This window comes from Anoplopoma fimbria, chromosome 5 (genome assembly GCF_027596085.1).
Source record: "Anoplopoma fimbria isolate UVic2021 breed Golden Eagle Sablefish chromosome 5, Afim_UVic_2022, whole genome shotgun sequence".
NCBI lineage: Eukaryota > Metazoa > Chordata > Actinopteri > Perciformes > Anoplopomatidae > Anoplopoma > Anoplopoma fimbria.
The window spans coordinates 13,186,049-13,202,692 of record NC_072453.1 but is presented as its reverse complement, the minus strand read 5'-3'; the positions used below and the strand labels follow the sequence as shown (position 1 = coordinate 13,202,692).

General features: G+C 37.2%; 2 protein-coding genes across 2 annotated transcripts; one reads left to right on the top strand and one right to left on the bottom strand.

Moving 5' to 3' along the window:
* Positions 1–1,213: 1,213 nt before the first annotated feature.
* On the bottom strand, positions 1,214–8,558 carry fkbp10b (FKBP prolyl isomerase 10b). The gene is made up of 10 exons (XM_054598911.1): positions 8,171–8,558; positions 7,733–7,878; positions 5,986–6,175; positions 5,662–5,807; positions 4,660–4,849; positions 4,397–4,542; positions 3,710–3,899; positions 3,487–3,629; positions 3,157–3,320; positions 1,214–1,667 (listed from the first exon to the last, which is right to left on the bottom strand). Exons 1-10 carry the CDS (start codon positions 8,365–8,367, stop codon positions 1,473–1,475), a joined length of 1,707 nt encoding a protein of 568 aa, XP_054454886.1. The 5' UTR covers positions 8,368–8,558; the 3' UTR covers positions 1,214–1,472.
* Positions 8,559–9,517: 959 nt separating this feature from the next.
* On the top strand, positions 9,518–13,238 carry LOC129091057 (endoplasmic reticulum protein SC65-like). Its single transcript, XM_054598491.1, has 7 exons — positions 9,518–9,979; positions 10,600–10,749; positions 10,870–11,041; positions 12,025–12,153; positions 12,248–12,393; positions 12,747–12,830; positions 13,087–13,238. The coding sequence occupies exons 1-7, from the start codon at positions 9,518–9,520 to the stop codon at positions 13,231–13,233; spliced, it is 1,290 nt and encodes a 429-aa protein (XP_054454466.1). The 3' UTR covers positions 13,234–13,238.
* The last annotated feature ends 3,406 nt before the right edge of the window (positions 13,239–16,644 follow it).

Sequence of the window (16,644 nt, the reverse complement as noted above, 5' to 3'; positions counted from 1 at the left end):
CAATCACAGGGTACATTTCAAAATGTCTGTCTTCTTTTTTCTTTTACATTAAGCTTGTGTGTGAGAAAAGACATAAAACCCAACTTGTTTCTCTTTATCTCCCAATTGTTCTATATTGACACTGTTCGGGTGTGTGTTCTGTGTACTGTATAGCACCTTTGCCTACACTGCAAGTACAGCAGTACATACAATCTTGGATGAGTGTGTTCCTAATGAGAGTTTTGTCTTTGAAACTAAAACATTGGGGCTGCTAGAAATAAGGACATGACATTTTGCATGTTACTCTTTATTATAGTTGTTGTTGAAGAAAATATGAAAATGTAAGTGTGCTTTTCTTAGCCAAAGATAGAGTTCACATTTTTAAATCCTAAAACAAAAACCAGCAAGTTGCAGGAAAACAATGACTAAGCCACGAATTCCTTTAGTATTGTTAAAGACCCATGTCTCCAACAGAAATTCCTCCAATGGTATTCTAAAAATGTGTATTATCCCTTTAACATTTTTAAAAGTATCGATGTAAGCTACTGATAATTCCTTGCAGTGCAGTCTTATGAGAGTAAGGTAGTCATTACATTGACAAAACAACCACAGCCAATGCGTTTTTAGTACATATGCAGTTGTACAAAATGTTGATGTTATCAGATATTTCTGTTAAGTTAATGACCTGCTTTTTGAATTTACTTTCATACTTCCCTTTGTTACTCATTTGATTACAGAGAGATGCAAAAGGATTCTCATCGTTTTGTTTTCCTGGTATTTTTCTAAGCTGCTGACAGAAGTTGTTCTATGAATACATTTCTGTTACTGGATGCAGAGCTGCAACCTTTTTTATTTAAATCACATTGCTGCCAGAAACCATCTCCTTTGGGGACAATATGTGTTTATTGTTGTTTTTAAAGGTTATCACACAAAAGAGGCATTTATTTGGCCCTTTTGGACAGCTTGAAAAAAAATATCCAAGTCCAATCTTTTGAGCCTACACCTTACCCACAATGCAATCCGACCGCAGACAATTTGGAGATGCGTTATGCAGCACTATTTCCCAAGATCTGTAAACAGACTTTGATTTGTAAAATCGATGCAATTCCCCTTTAAGTGTGCAATTGAGAACAGTTGCGACTCTCCATCTTGGACACAAAAAGTGCAGCTTTAAAACGTTGATGATTTCTTTAGTTGGGAAGACGTCTTAACAAAAAGAGAGACCATTTTCTTTTTCTTACAAACATTTTAATTGCGACTTTCATGGACAAATAAAGGTGCTTGTTTGGTTTTCTGAAATACAATTATCAAAGACAAACAATCATACAACAAAGAACTACACAAAAAAAGACCCTTTGCAATATTTTCTTGTCATTTAAAAAAGACTCAATGTGGTACAGATAGAATAAAACCATGATGATGGAAAAAGTCTCTCGCTTGTTTTTAAAGGTGTTCGGGTTTATCCCTGAGAGAGAATCAAAAATGTTTTTTCATCACAACTCCTCGTGCCTCGCATCTTCTCTTTCCTTATCCTCCTCTACCTTCAGTTTGAGTTCATCGGCGGTGATCACTCCATCTTTATTTCGGTCCTGGTTTTGGAACATGTCGGTAATGACCTGCTCCATGATCATTCCTGGCTTGATACGACCTTTGCCCTCCGCCACCTGCAGCTTGATGAACTCCCCAAACTAAAATGTGTCAAGAGAAAAAAAACAGCATCACTGATCATGAACAGTGTGATGTGGTCATAGTGCTCCGTGGGTTAATCAATAGAAGTTTAGAGTTATACTTTGAGATGTTGGCACTGAGGAAAACACTGTAGTCAAAACACTAGCACAATTTATTGACAGACTATACTCTGACATTTTTCATGACTTTTTATGGCATGCTATACAGGGCTGTCACAATGTAACATTTTCACTAAATTATTATTTTGACCAAAATAATTAATGGTAATGATATTGCCATTTAAAAAAAATATATTAATAATAATAATAATAATAATAATAATAATAATAATAATAATGTGCAATTTGTCTGTTTTGGCAAATGAGTTACACACAAAATACAAAAATACTATGACATTTTTTAAACAATTTTGTGACATTTTTCTGACTTTATGCTAAACTATGACTTTATTTACAACAATTTAATAGCATACTACGCTTATACTTTTAAATTACATTTTTACACTTAATTTTTTTAATGCAATGCAAAAATGATGATTCTTTTTTTGTTGCGTTTACATCTTTATGGCATCTTTAATTACTTTGTTATGGCATTTGTAAGACAAACTATACTTTTATATATTTTATGACTTTTTACTATACTATGACATTTTTTATGGGATACTATATTCTGATATTTTTTGCCATATTATACTTAACTAACTATTATACTAATGGTGACACAACCAGCCGTTTCATTCTTGATATAACCACCAGATGGCGCCAAAGTTAGAACTTTAATTTCTTATTAATCATTGTCTCCACCAGTTCAGGTTTAAATTGTAGCATTAATTTGTAACCAGTGATGGAAAGTAACTGAGTAATAGAAAGTTAAGTTTTTGTCATTCGTTGCACTATACTTCGTCTTTAAAATGTATGCTACCTAATACTTTGATCATACTTCATTTCAGCAGGAAATATTGTAGTAGTGAGGTTACTTTTAACCTCACTACATTTCTGGGTGTAGTGCAGTATAGTTATTTTGCAGACTATGATTTACATACATCAACAACTAAATGTGTGTTCATCTTGTAAAATAATCTAATTTAAATAAAATTGACCAACCATAAAATGCTAATTAATTTATAAGATAATAATCCAATACTTTGATGTATATAATGAATATATATGCTGCATAACAAGTAACTTGATTTGTTAAGTACATTTTCCTACTAATACTTAATATTAATAATACTAATATTGTATTTTACTGTGATAAAATAATGAATTCAGTACTACCTCTTGCAATTGAGTATTTTAACATCGTGATATGGTTACTTTAACTTAAGGAGAACATCTGATTACTTTTGTTGGTAAATCCCTTATTTAAAAAAACAAAACAATCACCTTATCTTTGCACAGTAAATCTACAGATTCCATAAAGAAACTTGGTAAAACTTGATAAAAAAAAAATGTATGTGTTGGTGCTGTACTGTCAGCAGTAACATACCTCCTCCTGGGGAACAGCTTCGTTCTTGTTGACATCCAGGGCGTCAAACAGATCTATCGGGCTATCCTCCAGCCATACAAACAGGTAACCAGGTGGCACTCCCTTCTCAAAGCTCAGCAGTTCAATGTCAAAGACCAACACAGCACTGCCTGGCACACCAGTGGCTGACGGAGAGAAAGCAAAAGAGAACACAGTTTAATTATGGGTTTACTTCATAATAATTTGATAAACTCGTGGTTCAGCATTTGAAAACGTCAGGATTCACAATTTAAAAAAAAATGAAATAGTCTATTAAAACAACACTGATATCGTGAGTATTACAAGTCTCACCCCCTTTTTCTCCGTGGCCAAGGTGAGGTGGCACTGTTATCACCCTCTTCTCTCCCACACACATCCCACGCAAGCCCTGGTCCAGCCCGTCGATCACCTTGTCGGCCCCCAGCACTGCATCCTGAAGGTCCTCGTAGTCGTGTCTGAGAACAAAGTCGATTGGACAAATTACAGTAGTTATATAATATCAGTGTTAAAAACATGGGATGTCCGGGTGACTTACGAGGAAAAGAGCCTTGTGCCGTCCACCAGGGTGCAGTTGTAGTGGTAGCGCACAAGGTCGTTCTCTGCGGTAGTCTCGTTACACGCCTCAGGTTTGTGGGTAATCTGGATGCTCACTGTGTCGTTGGGGTTGTGGAAGTCGATGATGTGAATGTCAAACACCAGTGCTGCATTAGGGGGGATTACGCCACCTGGATAAAACACACATTATTATTTAACATCTATAGTAACTCACAGTGTTGGGGAATATTCTGTCCATACTCAGTTATCTTATCTGATTTCCCTGTCATCATATATAATATTGTCTTATTATCAGGCTAAATTTAACTTTTGATCACTTTCAAAATTATTTATTTCATGAGTCTTTTAGTCTGTAAAATGTAAGACAATATATAATGATGTAAAATGCAATAAAGTAGAAACAGCAAAGTTTTCTGTCAATAAACTGCTTGTTTCAGCACTAATATTTACAGAAGAACTGACAATAAACTCCCTTTTTCTTGTGTATTTACATTAAAAAGAAAGAGAAAGATTTTTTTTCAGCAGTCTCAGTCCCCTTTGCTTCATATCCATCTCATATCTAATATCTGTATATCCACTAAAAGGCAAAAAAGCAACAAAATGTAAATCTAAATAAATGCGATTTCACAAGGATTCAATGGGTTATTTTTTCTTCAGTAAACCTTACCTGCTCCTTGCTCTCCATACGCCAGGTGTGGAGGGATGATAACCCTCCTCTTCTCTCCAATGCAGACTCCAATGAGGGCCTGGTCCATGCCTGCAATCACATACCCCATCCCGATGTAGGTGTTGTATGTGCTGTTCCTCTGGTAGCTGTTGACAGTAACACACATAGTTAAATAAATAAAAAACACTGGCTTTTATTAGAATTATACTTAAAGGAAATGTATACCCTGAGGCCTGAAATAAACATCTTTGACCTAAGCTCACCTGGTGTCAAAGGTGACTCCGTTCAGGTAGGTACCATTGTAGTGGTACCGGACATAATCCCCAGACACAGATTTGCGTGTGCACGACTCAGGCACCACCTGGTTGTCAACAGTGAGATTATCCTTTGGGTTATGAATGTCCACCAACAGGACATCGAACACCAGGGTTGCCTGGGGGGGAATATCTGTACCTGGTGGACAGAGGGGGGAGAATTTCATACTTCACACCTACCGACATCATTAACATGAAAGACAATATGTTTTATATAGAGCAGAATTTTATTTTTGTGATTTTAATCTATTTATGTTATACACTATCAACTACTTGTTGAATCTTGGCTTATCGTTATCTGATCTATTTATTTATTTAACAGAACATAAAATACTAATAACTAATTTCCCTAAAGGTTAAATATATCTGGAAAGGAAACTTACAGATAAGAAACTTTTTTATTTTTTAAAAGGGGGAGTGCTGACCTCCACAAAGATACTGGTGGATTCATATAACCACGTTAGATCTTGGGTTATCATGCTATTTTGCCTGGGCTTTTGTGGAAAGTAGAGGAAGCTAGGCTCTATACTTGACTATAAATGAGAACCTGAGCAATATAATCAAATTTTAGTTGAAGAATGATACAGGATTTGTCCAATTACACAAAACAAGATGCAGGACAAGTAACCCAATAACCTAATGATGTCCTGTTGTTAAGAGATTTTAATTATATTAAATTGTGCAATGTTTACAACCATGTTTATTTATGTGTCCGTCCTCGTACATGTAAACGAACTGGGACCCGCCCCCAAAAATAATCATTTCATTGCCAAAATAGGATGTTCTATGTGTATGCATTTTATTGATAAGATGGAATATCAGGAATTTGCCAGTTGATTCCTTGTGATATTATTTTATTCCTCTGGTCTCTAATTCCCTGGTGTTTGGAGAAGCAGGGTTTGGTTGCTAAGCAGGAACACAAAATCCACTAACACCATCATCTGTGCTTACCTGATCCTTTTTCTCCATAGGCTTTGAAGGGCGGGATGACAATGTGTCTGATCTCTCCCACACACATGCCCATCAGGCCTTCATCCATGCCCTTAATCAGCCAACCCTCACCCACTAAGGAGTCATGGGTCTGCTTTCTGTTGTAGCTACGTAGGGCAAAGTCAAATACACAACATACCTGGATGAAACAGTACAAACACACAAGTGAGCTGTCATCCGGACAAGGCTTTGTTTCAGAGCATGAGATTGGGGTTTATTTACTATTTTTATGGCTACTACTGTTAAAACAATTGTTAATCACAACATTCGTTCAAGCCACAATACCTGGAATCAAAGACGGTGCCGTCGAGCAGAGTGCCGTTGAAATGGTAGCGCACAAAGTCAGTGCGCATCACGGAGCGTTTGCAATCTTTGGGAGTGGTGATGGTTTTGGCGAGAACAAGGTCGGCTTTGTTCCACAGATCCAACAGATGGATGTCAAACACCAGGGTGGCATCTGGAGGAACCACATCACCTGTAAACATGGTTAGATGAGAGTGAGATGAAGGTCAGGCAGCAAGGACATCGGTGGTTAAGAAAGATTTAGAAAAATCAAAATTAGTAAAAGAAAAGATCTCTTTAAAATGACACCTTAAATCGTTGTATTTCCTTGAATGAGCACCCCAGTTGAAACAGGACGTTGGGACATGTTGTAATGAGAATAAAGATCCCTTAAAAATGTGTGGTTGCATAACTTGAATTTATTCATGCCTACTGGTATTTGATGAAGTAACCAATAAGTGCCCATCTGCATGGTAATAATTGGATTATGATATACCAGTACTGTTTTTAGTCATGGTAGTAGCATGGCTCCAAGGATGGGAATGTTTATTGGTCTATGGGTCTGTTGACTTAGGTGATACCCTGACTTTTCCTCAGGCGCCACCAGCATGTCACTTTTTCACTTGGATGTGATATATCTCATCAAATACTCAATGGATTGGTAAATATTTGTATACAGACATTCATGGTCGCCGGAGGATTAAGCCTACCATCTTTGTTGATCCAATTACTTTTTTTCTCTTCTCATGTAGATCAGTCACCCGGCCAAAATTTCAATTTATAAGAAAATATTAGAATGCTAACATGACAAACTAAGATGGTGAACATGGAAAATCATTATAACTAGGTAGCATCAAAATGTTAGCATTGTCATTGTTAGCATGCTAATATTACCATCTACCTCAAAGCAGCACTGTGCCCTAGTAGGCTGTTAACTCGTATTCTTATTGCTTTTTATTGAGCTGTTATTTTACATTTCAGATGGACCTCAACACTTGCAGATGCAAAGAAAAGCTTAACAATGAGAGACAGGGGGGGGCCCCCGAGGCTGAATTGAGGTGTTGGCCCCTGCCCTGCAGAGGCACAGAAACCAACAAGTCTTTGCTAGAAAACTGCCTAGAGCCAGGTTTGATATTTACCAACTATTGTGTAATTTGACAAGACACAAATGTGTTTGTGGATGCCCATATGGAAAAGATCGTACAAAAGGCCCCATGTCATATATATTACTTATAATACTTGTTTTATTTTATTTTTCATTTTTTATTTTTCATTTTTCAGCTTGTCTTCTTCTACTATGTCTCTTGTGTGCACTTTACTCTACGCTGTTGTAAGTCTGCAAATTTCCCTGCTGCGGGACTAATAAAGGATTATCTTATCTTATCTTATCTTATCTTAAGTTTCAGATAAAATATATAAACATTTAGTAAAAATGTATGTATATCTTTTCCATATGGGCGTGCACCATATTATCAACTAAAATATAAAAGGTATTAAAATAACATTTTGACACAGGGTCCCTCTATAAGGCACAAGTTGTTTAGTGACGCATATACTTAGTAGTTGCCACATAGACAACCTTAAGCCTCTTGGGGCCCCTGAGGGTCTGGGGGCCAAACCTGAAATCTCAAATATGAGCTACTGATTACACTGAAAAATCTGTTGTGCAGTATTTATAGAAAATGACTAGAACATACTGCACAGAACAGCTCCCACAGAACCACTGACTCTATGACATTTTTGCATTTACCTGCACCGGTGCTTCCATAGGCCAGGTGAGGCGGGACGGTGACGGTCCTGCGCTCATTCACACACATGCCCTGCAGACCTTTGTCAATGCCAGCGATGAGCCGGCCCTCCCCGAGCAGGCCCACTTTGGCGTCCCCTCTCTGATGGCTGTGAAAGAAACGAAAAAGGTTGAAAAAATTAAAAAAAGAGAGAGAAAATGTCATTAGTGGGTCAACTTTATGAGGATGTAGGATGTATGTTATTTGATGTAGATATGTAAATCTCAGCTTTTTTTTTTTTTTTTTTTTACATAAAAAAACAAAACTAAAAATAATAAAGCCTAACCAAACTTTGCATCGAGTTGTATGCCTTCTGCAGCATGAAAACTAGCTTTTAAAGCAAAGAAACAAAACTAATACAAATGCAATCAGAATTTCAGATAAAATGCGCACTAACTTACCTCGAATCAAATGTTTTTCCTCCGACAAATGTGGCGTTATAGTGATAGCGAACATAATCTCCCTCTTTGGCTTCTCTTCCACAGACTTGGGGGATGAAGTGTCTGTCCACGACTACATCTTCCACCACAGGGCTGGCATTACACTCAACGGTGGACCACGTAGTCAGGAGGAAAACAACTATGCAGCAGGCAAACATCTTTGCAGAATCAGGTCAAATAAGTTAAGAGGGATTCAAATCAATAAAAAAAAAAAGAAAAGCCACAAATTAGATAAATTGAAGGCCTAGAGTCGAATCGATTTGTTGAGCAGAGGGCCGAGGTTGCAGCTGTGGAGCAGGGCAGGACTGAATGCTGTAAACGTGGACAATCTCCAGGTTGCAGTGGGGAGTTTTCACCAGAGGAAAGGAATGTCGTAGTTGGAAATGGGTAGCCCCTCCGTCAAGCTCTCCCCTATAATAAAAGACCACTGCTTCCTTCAGAAAATAAGATCATACCACAAGGGAGTGAATATAACCATTCAAAATGTTGTATACATATAGTTTCTATTATGGTATTCAATATGTTTTAATGTTTGGCTATTTTGATGTAGATAAGTATGACTGGATCCAAGTTTTTTTTGGTTTTTTTGCTTTTATTTTGAAATGAAGGTTTCCCATTCGGTTTGGTTCTGCAGAACAGCCACATCGAGCAGAGAGAGACGCCTCCCTGGTTGGATTAGCAGCGTGTCCAGGCCGTAAAGCTTTCAGCTTTTACATTAATGCCGTGAACATTTCCAGAAGCGCACTTTAGCCACAAACGTCCCAAATCCTGCCCAACGTTAGTGGGAATGTTCTCCCTATTATAAAATGTCTCAATGTGACTTATAAGATAAGAAAAAAAAATAGATGTAATGATCCCCAAACTTTTGTGGACAAAACCTACAACTGCTGAAACATAATTAGTATTTTGTACCTATATAATCTGCTATATTACTACAGAACACGTTATTGTCACATCATAAACCCCATATTGAAGACACTCATTTTTATAAATCTCGTATCATGCACTTTTACTTCATCATATTTGTAGTTTAAGTGAACTTGCATGAGTGAGAAATAAACAATACCAGAACACATAAGACAACAAGGCACAATCGGTCACTTTTACGCACGTATATTATTCCTGAGCCAAATAAAGAAACACAGCTGTGGATCTGCACAGAGAAACCTGAGACAGTCATTCTGAAAAGCCCAATTCCCAAAGACCCCCAAGCACTTTAGCAGACCACCTCACAGACATGTAACCAGCAGGAGCAGGCAGAAGAAGCAGACTACCTACTATGTGGGATATTATCTATATTATCTTATCATGGTTGCATTGTGCGTAAAAGGAGACGCGTTGCCTACTTTGCTATGTTTGACCTTTGTCTTTATGACAGCTGCGCAATATGAAAACTACAATTTCAGAAATTTCCCCACAGAGGAGCTTATGCCTCTTTCCACTGCGTTTGGATTGGCTTTGGATCATTACGCAGCAGAAAACTGGACTGGATCCATCGAATATTTGGAATTGAGTTTGCGTTTGCGCCGCCTGCTTAAAGACAGTGTGAGATACTGCATGCTGCACTGTAATAGTACCAAACATGAAGGACCGTGCTTCACAGGAAACCAGGACCTCCAAGGCTACTGGCACGCAATGATGAGAGCTTCCTGTCAGAAGAAGTGCAGAGCGCATTTCCCTGCGTTGCAGCTGCCTCCACCTGGAAGAGGGATCCTGGAAGATTTCAGCAGAAGGTCTCCTTACAGATATCTGCACTTTGCTTACTCCAGGGTGAGGCGCACTATGTTTCAAGACATATCAACATATCACTGCATTATTTAAAACATTACACCTGAAAGATGTTCAACTTTAAAGGACTTTTAAAAAAAAGCAAGGCAATGTTATAACTGAGGACCTAAATGATAACTTAGTTGTGTTTCAACTAAACCAGTAGATCTGAAAGTATTTTGAAAGACACCCCGTGATCACTAGCAACATGAGCAATTATACAGCTGGAAATAATTATAAAATGATTAGGTTTAGACTAAATGAAAAGCAACAAAACAATTGTAGCCTGTTAAATAAGGATTAAATGGAAGATTGCATCCACAGTTGTGTCTTGGAGGCTGCTGTATTAAAAGTGTCCTGTTGGCTCTGTTGACTGGGTCCAGTACCTGGATCTTGTTCAGGACATTTATGATCACTAGTCCTGCTGAATTTAAAACTAACAAGGGCAAACTGTACCAAAATAACCATCAATATATAGTATTTGTAATGTTTATTAGGATTAACATTTGATTGTAAACTTGTAGCATTCTTACCAGTTATAGGACACAAGAAACAAAAGATTTATTGTATATGTCACTAGTCTTCCCAACAACAGCTGTGGTAATTCAGTGCTTTACTCCCAGTTGAATGACCTGCAGAGCGCCGTCCCGTGTGCCTACACCTACCTCCAGAAGAACCCAGAGGACCAGGAGATGCACCAGCTGATGGAGGAGTACAAGAGCCAGTACAACCTGAGCGGCTACCTCACCGACCACGAAGGACAAACATACGAGGTGAGGACAACCTAGTGTCTGCTAGAGAGTTACACAGATATAATACTATATCATCGGCAGGAAATGTCTTACAATCTAATTTTCTGAAGGGAAAATAATGATGAATCATTTCATTTCTAGGTCTCTTTTCTGAGAGGAGTAAACCTCGTCAATTCAGGTGACTACAGCAGCAGTGTTGAACACATGGAGGAGGCTCTGAGGCTCTACCTCCATGAATATGACCTCTGTCAGGCAGACTGTGAAGGGATCAGTCAACTTTCAACACACAGTGACTTCTATGCAGTCATAGCAGGTTGGTATGCAGTTCATAAAAATGGTATAAAATGAGGAGAAAACAATACTGAGCACCCAGGAGATTAAAATGAAAGCAAAACTGGATATAACATTGGATCTTTCTGTAAGAATTGGAAGGAAAATACATCTTAAATAGGGCTGCCCCAGTCGATAAGTCAGCCAATCTGTTGTTTTGATCTTAGTAGATTTTGTTGTTTTCTTAGGACTATTACACATTTTGTAATGCTTTTTCAGGCTAAATGGCATATTTCCAAGAAAGTTATGAGCACATCCCTGGTTAACACAAGATTAAAAGAGATGCTTTGTGTGATTCTTTGTGAAGAAACTCCGTTCAACATCTGTAAAATAAATCTACTAAGCAATTTATCAACACAATCGTGTAACAGTAAGTGTTAGTGGACTAAGACTGTATTTGGTCGAGGACGGCCCTACTCTTTACTCCACTTCATTTGTCTTGACATATGTTAAGCTTTTAAAAATCATCACGTTAAAGATTAAACCAGTGGTTCCCATCTATTTTGGCTTGGGACCACTTACTAAAATGTAATGTGTAACTTGGGCCTCATGTCATTCAGATGTCAATGAGTTGTTTTTTCTTCTTTCCTCTCCCCATAAATAATTTCATGAACCCTCTGATTTATTTTGTGACCCCTATCTTGGGAACACTGGACTAAACCTGTTTATCTAGTAGATCAAACTACATCTAAACCAGCGAGAACAGTGAAATGTAATGCCATATATGATAATATATCAGTCACAGGGGCTAGTTTTGAGCTGAGTACTTTTGATATCTAAATATATTTAGCTAATAATACTTCTGTATGATTTTGAATGCAAGGCTTTTACTTGTAATAGAGTATTTTTACATTAATGTATGTTACTTTTACTTTAGTAAAGGCTCTGAATACTTCCATCATTGTCGCTGATTCTATTTTATGCTCTTACTAAATAATAAATAATCTCTGCTCTGCTTTTCCTCAGATGTTTATGTTGGGACATTACACTGTAAGCTGAAGTGTGAAGAAAACTTGATGCCTAATGTTGGTGGTTATTTTGTGGAGAAATTTGTGGCCACAATATACCACTACCTCCAGTATGCCTATTATAAGTGTAAGTGTACAACTGCAACTGAGCTTTCCCTCACTGTCATTGAATGATGATCAACACTCATCTGTGTATTTGCTGGGTTTTTTTCTCCGACCAGTGAACGACGGCCGCAGTGCGTTGCCCTGTGCGTACAGCTACTTCCTGTTTGATCCAGAAGACCAGGTCATGAAGCAGAACCTGCAGTACTATAAAGCCTACAGTGAGCAGTGGGGCCTTCAGCCCGAACACTTCACACCCAGGATGGTGAGAAGAAATATCACTATCAAATCCGTCGTCCATCTCAACTATCTAACTCAACAGCTCCTGATTGTTTTATTTTTTGCCAAGAGATTCCGTTTTTTTAACCAAATTAATTACATTTTTTAACCCAACCAACACAAAAAAACAAGCTAAGGAACCACAGACGGTTTGTCCTCATCTGCCAGTTGTATCATCATATTACTGCTGAAGCAGGAAAATGTCTGCAAAACGAACTTATTCTCTGTCAACATAAAGGAAGAAAGGGCAGTTCAACATGAGTAATATGTTCTATCCATCAATAATACATTAGCATAAAATGTCTGCTGAATCTGTTTAATGTGTCTCTTTTTAAATAGGAGGCTCTTAGACACTACAACCACACTGTCACTCTAAAGCAGATGCTGACATCTGCAGAAAAGTACTTAAAGTTGGATGATGAGGTAAGATTAAAGAAAAACTACAGCAAATTTTCTTAATAGACACTTGTGAAAAAACTTTGAGGCAACTTAAAATGACTGAGTACTGCTGTTGTTCTTCAGTAACATAAAAAAAAAGCTATATGTTGGAATAAAGAAAACTTAAATGACAGTATTGAGATAAGTCCTTTAAAAACAGTCTAACGAGTGTGATTCGTTTGCAATTTGGAAAACTTTAAGCGTGAATGTCATCGTAAATAATCTTTTTATTTTTATTTAGGATTTTCTGGGATCAGAGGAAGCTGCACTTCTGTCCTCTGAGTCTCCAGATATTGAGTTTGAAGGGATGGGAGACTACGAGGAGTCCATCTATGCTGACTGGAGACAGCAGAAGGGAAAAGGAGACGCTGGGGAGCCAAATATCTGAAGAGAGCCGAGAGTGAGAATTTAATATAACCGTAGATCTGAACATTTTTAGTGATTGATCGATCAGTAGTTTCGGAGATGGTAACAATAAATAATAGGGCTTATTTCACTTCCATGTCCTCTTCTTTCTTATTTTTTTTTTAATTATTCTTATTTGTATCCATCTAATATTCGTTTTTCACGAAATAAAAGAAAATCAATAATAGCCGTTTTTACTTTTTTTTTTCTCCAAGTACCTGAGGGTTTGACATAATAACAAGCTCACTAATGAAAACGTTTTATCAGCTTGTGTAAAATACTGTTTATCATATAGTTGAGAGAATAACCTATAAATAGGCTCATGTAAGCATAAACCTAAACGTGTAAGAATTTACTTTTAATTAGCAAACTCATAGGCCTTGCATGGATTAATGCAAAGTAAAAAAAGAAAAGATTTTGCACAATTAAAAAGATTCAAGTGTTCTGTATTTACTAGTTGTTGATTTGTATTTATTTGAATGCTATTAAGTATAGTATATCTTTCTAATTTGGTACTTTTGGTAACAATTGCAGTTACCTCCTGGATTGCTGTTTCTAATATTTCTTATGGCAAACTAAGCATGAGTGTAGTTTGTTCTTTCATTTAAATACTTTTGTTGTTTATACTGTGAGAGGCAGAGATACACAGATCTCATTCCAGTCCTAAACAAACCCTTTAGAAACATCCCTGAGGTCTAGAAAATATTTAAAGTCAGTTAAAGTTAACTCTTCACCACCAAGTTTTTCCGTGATCCAGACAAAAAACATCCTGCAGTAGAACTATCTTTGGTAAAACTGGATTCAAACAACAGACACATGCCCAATGGAACACACAGTCACTGGTATTTAGATATGTTTTAATATGTATTTCAATTTACAATAATATGAGTATTTACAGTATAGGCTAAGCTAGTACTGGTTACCTTCCTGTGAGAATAAACAACATTAACTTCCCTGTTTGAATGGTGCCAAAATCCTTTGTTGAGTCCAACTTCAACGTGTGATCACAAACAGTGGCGGTAAACACAGCTTGACCTGAGCCTTCAGCCAAGTCTGTCCTTGAGTTTTAGATTTTTTACAGCATGTATACGGCATAAAGAGAGTTTAAGAATCATTAAAAGGATATCCACTGACATTTTAAATTCTGAGAAAGTTAACCTCACCTGCTGTTAAAAGTCAAAATAAGTTTAGCATTTTGTCTTCAAAAATCAATTTCCATGACTAACTGCACTCATTTTAGTAAGTAAGGAATGTCATTAGGATTTTTTTTATTGTTTTTTTTATTTCAGAGGCAGAGAAAAAATCAACATATTCCTTTAATGCTACTAGGTTGACTGGCAGTGTAACGTGGATCATCTCTTGTGGCACCAGTTCCTTATTGTTATTTAACAAATACTCACTTTACATCTTGCATTAAAATGCGTTTTTGGTGATCGGATCTCAATGTGGACACTGAAGACGCATATTAATACTGTAATGTAATCGTTTTAAATCAGATCCAGATACAATCCAGACAGGACATATTTTAATGCAAGGTGAAAAGGGGTTCAAAGCGTCTCAAGTAGTCTTTGTACATAATAACCACAGGTTATTATTCTTCTTCTAAACCTGATTTAAGATTCTCTGAAGTCCAAAGGGGATAGACGGAGATAGTGATGCACATTAAAGCGGCAGAATATGAATCTTTTTTTTTCTAACATTATTTATGAAATGTACATATTTATTGCTTATGGATCTGGTCAGTCAGAATTGAATTATCTAACGCTATTTAGGGATAAAGCGTATTTTCATTTTTTTCATTTCTATTTTTACCACAGCAGCTTTACTGAGCACATAGAAACCAGATTATAAGCGATTAACATAATGTGAGGGACCTCCTATGTCAAATCTGATTTTGGAAATCTGTGATCTATTTCATAATTTCGCAGCTTGAAAATCTCTTAGAGGCATGTATGAAACATACAACACTCAAATGATCAATTTGAGAAAACCAGAGGAGCCAAAACTTCTCTAAACTGCAAAGATTCAAATCTTCTCTCGAGAATCAGATCTTCAAAATGAGCAGTTTTACGCTGAGAGGCAGGAAGAGTCTTCTCTTTCCAGACTTGTGCTTGCATTCATAGCGGCAGTGAGTCACTGCTGTCCCAATAAGTCAACCTTATGATACACTATGTACATCAGCACCCATGTTCAGCATACTTGTATGCATATTGGCTGTATATAAATTACATATCATACAGCGGGATAAAACTTTTGGTGTTTACATGTGCAACTGTCTAAAGTAAAAAGTACTTTGATATTATCGGCACAGAGACACAACTAGCTTTCTTGCAGGCCTGAACTATACATTCATACATTAATGCATATTATGTAGAAGCTTTGACTTAGGATGGACTACTATTTGTTAATAAACGGCAGCATAAGAGAAAGTATGGCTGTTACCGTGGAATGTAAAGGCCTAGCACACAAAATAACCTTCATCTATACAGATAAAATGTCAACATTCACTATTGGTCATAGTCATACACTTCTATTGCAGGTAAAGTCACACCAATGAGAGGAGGTGGTTGTGTTCTCCATGAGGTTAAATATCTTTGAAAACAGAAGACTTACCAAAAAAGTCCAGACTAGAAGTAGTACATGACCTTGTTCCATGAAATAAAAGGTTTAAAACGCAATAACAGTCGATATGGCAGAAGATCAGCTGTAACCAGTGGAAGGGAAATCAAAGCAAAAAGCTTAGTAAACACACTTCAGCTAAGGGCTGTGTGTGTGTGTGTGTGTGTGTGTGTGTGTGTGTGTGTGTGTGTGTGTGTGTGTGTGTGTGTGTGTGTGTGTGTGTGTGTGTGTGTGTGTGTGTGTGTGTGTGTGTGTGTGTGTGTGTGTGTGTGTGTGTGTGTGTGTGTGTGTGTGTCCCGGACAAAAATGATGTAAATAAAAAATGAGAATGACACCAAAGCAACATTTGGAACCAGACTACCCCTGACAGCCTTTCAGATCTGGTGGTAACTTCCATACCGCAGTTAAACAAATAATAATAAGTCTTACCAGGAGGAGAATATATTAACAGAGACAGTGTAAAGGAAATCAGAAAAGGGGGGAGGGATCAAAGTGGAAGACATCTTTGTCTTGTCTCCTCAGAGCGGACTGGGCACCGTGTAAGGAAGACAGGACAGCGAAGAGATACAACTCAAACTCACGAAGATCTGGAAAGAGAAGAGGAAGGAAGTACAGAAAGAAGGTGAGGGGAAGATAAAAGGAGGAGAGAGGAAGAGAAAGACAAACATTAAGGAATCTGATAGAACCCACATGACAGCAAAGTCATATAAATACTTATTTGAACTGCAAAGAATGATTATTATGATCAATTTTTTTTTCATTTAGTTACTTGTTT